The sequence below is a fragment of the Lactuca sativa genome, chromosome 9 (genome assembly GCF_002870075.4).
Source record: "Lactuca sativa cultivar Salinas chromosome 9, Lsat_Salinas_v11, whole genome shotgun sequence".
In the NCBI taxonomy this organism is placed as follows: Eukaryota; Viridiplantae; Streptophyta; class Magnoliopsida; order Asterales; family Asteraceae; genus Lactuca; species Lactuca sativa.
In genome coordinates, this window is record NC_056631.2 from 38,636,082 (window position 1) to 38,644,396 (window position 8,315).

At 33.3% G+C, this 8,315-nt stretch overlaps 1 protein-coding gene across 1 annotated transcript; it reads right to left on the reverse strand.

The window, feature by feature from the left end:
- Positions 1 to 1,048: 1,048 nt before the first annotated feature.
- LOC111882721 (receptor-like protein 7) lies at positions 1,049 to 3,837 on the reverse strand. Its single transcript, XM_042898107.2, has 2 exons — positions 2,341 to 3,837; positions 1,049 to 2,265 (listed from the first exon to the last, which is right to left on the reverse strand). The coding sequence occupies exons 1-2, from the start codon at positions 3,647 to 3,649 to the stop codon at positions 1,364 to 1,366; spliced, it is 2,211 nt and encodes a 736-aa protein (XP_042754041.1). The 5' UTR covers positions 3,650 to 3,837; the 3' UTR covers positions 1,049 to 1,363.
- Between the last annotated feature and the right edge of the window lie 4,478 nt (positions 3,838 to 8,315).

The window sequence follows — 8,315 nt, forward strand, 5'->3', positions numbered from 1 at the left end:
CATAACGTTAATGACTTTATGCCTTTGCATGGCTGAACAAGCCACCAACTCCCATAATATTCCATCCTCTAACTCTAGAATGCTTATTACTCAAGCATGACCTCAAACTAACAACCAAAATGGAAACTTTATGGTTCTGAATCACTAATACCACTGAATAGGGACAGATCTCGGACCATGGAGCACTTTACACTCATAAAGTCTCCACCTTTGGGGTTTTTAGCCCTAGAAATGGTACATGCAACAACAAATCAAAAGAAGAGGAAAGTTTTGAACTTTATACCTCTAAGTATAGCCCCTTGCTATGTAGATCTCAGATCCAAAATGGCACCTCAAGCTTTAGCTTCCAAGAGCTCATTTCCTTATTCTTCACTAAGTCACCAAAGCACAATTAGCTCCAATAACACTCACACACACTAAGGACGATGGGAAGCTTTCTTTTAGGGTTTCACTCACTGATATGGAGGCTGAGAAATGAGCCTTAGCATCCTTTAAATAGTGCACAAGACGGATTAGGGTTTTTCACCTGGGCCGGGTACGCCCGGCGTAACTCTGGGTACGCCCAGCGTACCTTGGCAACTCCGCGTCCAAACTAAGCACACGAGTACGCGCAGCGTACCCCTCTGGTATGCCCAACATACTCACTTGCTAAGTCCCCTCCACACAAGGGCTAATCATGACTAATTGACAAAGAATAAGGATAAAAGAAATGCACCTAAATCTCAGGGTGTTATATTATTTATATGTAAAAATATGTTTTAATATGTATAAACATGTTAAAATACAAATTTATATTTGAAATTAAGGACATATTGATGAAATTAATTACAAAACTTGTCTTTGCAATGCTTATCATGCTTTTTAACATTTAAGATGACCCTCATGACCCTTTCAAAGGTCATTAAGGAGATCCTCATGGCCCTTTGATTAGGGTAAAGTTTATAGTTTTGTGCACATTCTAGTATAATTAAGGATGTGATGTAATTAGAATTTTCATTAGAGCATCCACAAGGCATAGTTTAATGAAATGGTTGAATGGGATAGAATGTCTATTTGGCATGCAATGGATTAAACTTAATTATAGAAGGATATACAATGGTCTTATTCAAAATCATGAAAACTTCTTGTGAGATATATAACGGTCTTATTCAAAATGCATATATATAGGTACAGTGCTGTTAGATAGATAACATGCTCTGATCAGCATGCATGTAAGTATACAATGCTGTAGGATCCTCGAAAACGATTCCCTTATTAATGTGTGTTTGTATCATGTTATCCATGACCACAATCCCCACTGGATATGCATCCCAAAACTGATCCAGGGACTGGATCTCTAGTATGCAACTTCAATGATTTGTGGTCATATTCTCTTTTTATCACAACTCTTCTTCAAAGGGGGGCCACATAGCTCTTTGTTTCCCTTAAAGGACAACTCTGTAAATGTTTGAAACCGTGAGCCTTGTGGGATCTTTCCAGAAAGATGATTATAAGAGAGATTTAGGAATGAAAGTAAGCTAAGATTTGCTAGCTCCACAGGGATGCTTCCATTTAGCTTGTTGACTGAAAGGTCCAAGGATTGCAGATCTTTCGAGTTTCCAATTGATGGAATCGGACCTGTAAGTGTATTGTGGGATAAGTCAAGAACTCGGAGAGAAGTGGCATTGCGTATCGATTGAGGAATGACTCCAACCAGTTTGCTGTTGGACATAGAGAAGAACAAGGTCGATGTAAGGACATTCCCGAAATTAACTGGGATCGAAGATCCAAAGTTGTTGTTGGAGTAATCCAGATGATAAACTCTTCTTGGAGGAATCGGGATATCTCCTTCAAGAACATTAGAATGCAGGTCAAGAACATCGAGTAGAAAAGGAAACGTGTAAGGCTTTTGGAGACTTGAAAACTTATTGCTCGACAAATTAAGAAACCGAAGGTAACCATTGCCAACTTCCCAAATCCAGTTGGGTATTTCACCCCTAAGTTCATTATCAGAAAGATCTATCATCATCAGCCTTGATTGGTTCTTTAAATTCGGAAGCTCTTGCATCTTGCATGAAGCTAATTTCAACGTGTTGAGCTCAGACGAAAACGATGATTTGCTTCCAATATTTACCTTGATTGTAAGATCATTATAGGAAAGATCAAGTGCGTATAGCTCCTTAAACTTTCCAAACATCTCTAAGTCTACAACGCCATTAAAGTTATTTTCAGAAAGGGTGAGGGTTGAAAGGACTGGAAGTTTGAAGATGAATCCAGGTATTGGTCCTACAAATTTGTTACTACTCAGATCCAGAATACGTAGTTTATAAGAAGAAACATCAATATCTTTACGAAATTGACCTGATAACCTGTTGTTGGAAAGGTATACATACTCGAGCGATGGCAATGCTAACAAAGACTCTGGGAAATCCCCATTCAAGGAGTTATAACTCAAATCAAGAAACTGGAGACTGTTCAGACCTTGAAAAGAAGGAATTCCACCGGTTAAATTGTTTAGGTAGAAATTTAGATAGGCTAGATTCTTAGACAACCGAAACGATGGGATTGAACCGGTTAAATGATTAGAAGATAGATCCAAATAGACAATATGGGTAAGATCTTTCATCGAATCTGGAATCGGCCCAGTGAATTTGCAGCCTCTAAGCTCTATCCTGGACAACAATGGAAGATTACCAATAGAATCTGGTAGTTTCCCTCCAACCTCTGTGTAACTGAGAAGCAGATTCTCAAGAGCCCCGTTCTCTGGAAATTCCGGGAGAGGACCTTTGAGAATTACATTGCTAGAAAGATCGATCGTCTTTAGAGTGGGTATTTGGAAGATTTTTTTCGGAAGTGAACCACTAAGATTACATGCACGAAGGCTCAAAACTCTTAAATTCTGGAGGCTACCAAAGGACTCGGGGATATCAGATGAAAAGGTATTTTCGTCTAGAAGAATGACCGAAAGGTTTTTAAGCATAGAAAGTGAAGAGTCAAGAGGACCTGAAAGACCACAGCTTTTCAAGCTTAAAACCTGCAAATTGGGTAGGGAAGAAGATATGACCCCTGACCAATGATACCCATGGGTACTGATTTTCATATTGTCAAGATGGAGCTCTCTTACTTCCTTAAGGTTCTGAATGAGCATTTTGAGATCTGGGTTTTCGAGAACGAGAGTGTAATAAGGACTTGAAGAAAGATCAAGGGTAACCAACCTCTTCATTGATGAAAAATCTCCAGGAATCTGACCTACGAAATTTGCGTTTGATAAATTCAGATAGCTCACCTGAGTAAGCTTTCCAAATCCCAATGGCAGCTGAGCAGAATTGAAGCTGTTATACGCCAAGTTGAAGGATTTGAGAAATCCAAGACTAAAAACACTTGAGGAGCCATTAAACCCACCCGATATGCTTTCGTTACTAAGATCAAGTCCGATGACATGGCCGGTTTTGTCACATGCCACACCACCCCAATCGCAGCAGTCAACACTTTGGTTCCACCCGACGAGCTTCGTTGAGAGTGAAGAGTCAAATTGGACTTCATTTTTCAAAGCCAAAAGCAAAACTTTCTGGTTATCAAGACATCGTCCTGAAACCAGTATTGGATGCAACCCAAAAAAGCTTGAGCAAAAGCATACCAACAAAAGCCAGGATGAAATTTGAATTCTCATTTGATTCAATGGTGGGAATTCAGAGAGTTTCTTTCCTACTTAAGTACAGAAAAAAAAAATGCAATTAAAAACGCGCATTTCTTTTAAAAAAAAAATTGTGAACGTGGAATTGTTTCTAATTATAAAAACTATATAAAATTGGTTTGAAGGTCGGAATACCGATGTGAACAAGCTTAACATTATGGACTGTTTGCTGGCGATCTTTGACACTATCGTATAATACACAGGAGGGGAATGAGGATACGTGTGTTTGTGCTCATTTCACTTCAATTATTTTAAGTTATCTATTTTTTTTTTTTAATATATTCGAGTCTCCACGTTTATAAATTGAATAAATATGATATATTCCTACTTAATACTCTATGTCGACGCACAAGTGCATCTTTTTGTTTTCCATTATAAAGAATAAGTGGGAAAACCATTTTAATAGTGCTAAAAGCCTAAAACAGTCTACACCACCTTATCCACTACAAACACTCCACTTCCTTCTTATCTACTAAAGAGTAGAAGCGTACTAAAATGATTTAGTGACTACAATATTGGTGGTCATTTTTGGTCACTGTAGGTCTGTCAATCTGATTAGTGACCAACATATATAATTGGTCACTAAATAGTTACTAAAGTGTAATGGTCACTATATTGTGACAAATTGTGCCGTCACTAAGTTTGTAATAAATGAAGGTCGCCACTATGTTATACGAATACATTACCGCCACCATTTTCATCACCACCATAAATAGCCCCATATCACAAGCTTCCATTGTCTTCATCACCATCTTTAAACTTCATTGATTTTTATTCTTGCATTAATGTTCTTGTTTCTGACATAAAGAATGTTTTTAGATGGCGAGTTCTTCAAGCATTCTTGCAGGATGTTTTTTTAGAGTATAATTCTCATGATCATCAAGACTAAATTTTGCTTAAATTACAATATTTAAAAGTTAATATTGATAGAGAAAATCACATTCTTCAAGTTGAAGTCTATGTTATTTGAAAAAAAAATATTCTTCACGTTGAAGTCTATGTAATTTATAAAAAAAATTGATGACAACCATTTGTTTACGTTTTCCGACAATTTATGCAGATCTGGAGAACATGATTCAACCGGTCAATTTCGTGTATTTAGATTTACATTCAACCGGTCAATTTCGTTTATTTAGATTTACTGTTTAGTTTTTCTTATTTATTGTTTTGGTTTGTTTTTTGTCATCTCCGGCTAAAATCCCTAGTTTTCAATTCTACAATGAATTCAACTTTTTATACGAATAATCAATAGGTTTCGTTTTTAACTTCTGTTTCTATTTAGAGTTTGTTAATAATTTTCAGTACCAACTTAGATAACACGTTTGTTACATAACCATATATGGATTAATTACATAATTAGAAGAGTCGCAACAGAACTAAAACATCTTTTGTTATTGAATTTTCTTAAGTTATGTTTATGCACATTGATTCACTGCAATTTTATTTTTAGTTTTAAACCAATATCCCACTTCTTTTTTTTACTAGTATGTGCCTTATGCAAAGAGGCATTGACTTTTAGGTCGTGTCTCTGAGGATTCAACCATGCTTCCATGCGTTATCCTTTAGTACAACTAAAGAAATTATATTATTTGTTCGGGTTTGACACTTCTAACACATGCCTTTACTTACATTGGCATGTGTCACGCCTAAAATCACCGTTGTGCAGGTTTTCAAGACTACATAACCATGCCTTACTCCATGGCATGTCATGATGTGCCTTTTAGAACCATGGTTCTTACACAAAAACACCTACGGTGGATAAGTGATCAACCAAAGTCTTCAGTACTTGGCGATAAGCAAAAACATTCAAGAAGTTATAAGGTGTGCATTTGAGAATGCATGCTCAAGATATACAGTGCATGAGTTTTTCTTATCCTGGAAAATATTTGAAAGGTGTTCCCAAGCGACTTTTGTTGTGGAATCAATAGAGAAACTTTTATGAAGCAACTCAGTAGATACAGCATCATAGATCCACCACTATACGACCGCATCAAGACGAGACCATTTCTCTTAGTAGCAACAATGGCGATGGTAGTAGGTAGTGTTGGTAACATATGTGGTGGTTGATTTGGAGGGATGATGTGCACTGTTACTTTACAAGCACGAAAATGGATCTTAAACAGTCAGACCATGAACTACATTAACTTCTCTCAATCTCTAAGGTGATTAGTATAAGATTTTTTATCTTTGAAATTGTCACCATAGGGTGAAACTTGTTCTCTTAGAGATTGGTAGTCTTAGTTTTTTAGAAGGAAGGAAAAAGAAAGACATGTAGATAAGGAAAAAGAAGAAAAAAACATGGGGAGGAAGGTAACTTGGAGAAGAGAACTCGACACAATAGGTAGTCGACTTAGAGAAAAAGAAAAAGGTTGTGAGTCTTGCCTTGGTCGACAAGATAAGAGAAGGGGAGAAAAAGAGGGTTGGCAATCAAGGCTTAGAGCTTCCATATTGCATGTTTAGTAGGAGAATTGAATGAAATGTCAAGCATAATTAGCATTCAATGGATTAAACTATACATGTTGGCGTTTAATGGATATGATGTTTAATGATCATTAAACTATTCAATGGGAAAATGAATGTTTTATAATAAATGATTTATTCATTTAAATATTTCCCATTGAACTTTATAGTTCAATGCATTGTATGAAAAAAAAAATGGTAATATTGTATGAAAAATAGATAGATGATGTGGCAGTCAGTTAAACTCTAAAGAGTTCATTGCATTGTAATGTCTTTAGAATCGGTGTGAAGAATGTTCTAATACCATGTAAGAGAATATTATAATTCATTTGTATTAATTATATAGGTTCAAATACCATAAGGAAAGTATAGATCAATACAAATACATCATATTTGAATATATAGAATTTTCAATATTTTCTAAATGAAACATTTACCAATGTACATTTATATCATAGATAACAGAAACAACAAAACATACAATAATGTTGTAAGGCAACAATTGGCTACTTTTTTTTGAACGGACATCAATCGGCTACTGAAGTTGGATAAGATGGTGTTTCTACAAAAAAAAATATGCTACAAATGACATATTCTATTGAAAACGACTCTTAATAAATAGTTTAATTTCTACTCCAATCATTGAGTTAAGCACATATATATTGTTCATAGGATTATTTAATTAAAACACATTTACAATCAAATTTTTATTTATATCATACATACTTATAATCTATGATTTTTTCTTGAATCTCATGCATTTGAAACCCCATTTTTTAACTTCTTCAAACCACATTCATTTGAAACCCTCTTTTTTAATTAATGCAACTCAAAAGTTTTCTTAATTATGATTTAACACTCAAAAATTTTATAACTTATATTATGTTTAATTAGCATTTAGTGAAAAGTTTAATATAAAAAGGCGAATCTTTTGGGAAGACATGAATACAAATCATATACAAATTTTAGAAAGAAAACAAACTTAAAGATTTTTGTGTTGGGTTGAGGTCTTATGACCACTTTTGGTGATATGCTATTATATTAGAGCTTTTAATTTGTAAGTTTGTTATATTAATTTGTTTTTATATTTTCTTCGTTTTTGGATTATTGTAATACAGTTGTTGTATATTGTGGTTTAATCATTAATATATTAATCATATGTTATATAGGGTGATGTCAAAAGTATTTAATTAAATATTTTCAATATGTTCTTTTTGTTTTGTAATTGTACCGTTTCAAAAAGATAATTAATCACAACTCATACATATGTTATACTTTCTATCTTTCTCTCTCTCTCTCTCTCTCTCTCTCTCTATATATATATATATATATATATATATATATATATATATATATGTGTGTGTGTGTGTGTGTGTCTATATATATATATATATATATATATATATATATATATATAATATATATATATTATAATAGAGGTCAAAACACCTCAACCAAATTTCATTTAAAATATAATATTTCAAATGCTTTTTAATAATGATTGTAAAAATTTCAACATGTGTTACTTAATTGATTGATTAATAAAAAAATTAATGTTTTGAAACTATTAACTCTTAAACTTATATTATTTAATTTGTTAGTTAACTAAAATATTTTTCCTAAATTAAGATAACATTTTTGTGTTTGGTTACTCATATTTGTTTATGTAATTAGAAAACAAGGTGTACATAAAATGACTACTTCAATTTCACATAGGAATCGATACCACTAGAGAGGTATGTTGTCTTTAACTGGTGGTAGAAGATCCACATACCCTTTTTAATTATTTATATTAATGCTTAGTAATATCAATTTTATATTCCTATTCACCTTAATTTTTTAGGTACAAATTAAGGAAGATGATTATCGGCGCACCAACATAAAGTCAAACGTAAGTCTTCCAAAATATGTAATTAAAATTAAATATCATATTTACTAATCGACTTATTTTAAAACTCTTGATGATATTTATGTATAATGATATATTTTGTATCACTTCATTCTTAATTTCAATGTTTAATATTTGAAAGTTCATATATGAAACCTTGGATGTTTTGGTGTAATATAAATACTGTAATACAAAGTTTAGTAGTTCAATATTGTTTATTAATAGCTCATTCAAAACAACTTATTTCTTATTTTATCAAAAAAATATTATCGGACATAAGAAAAGTAGATTATA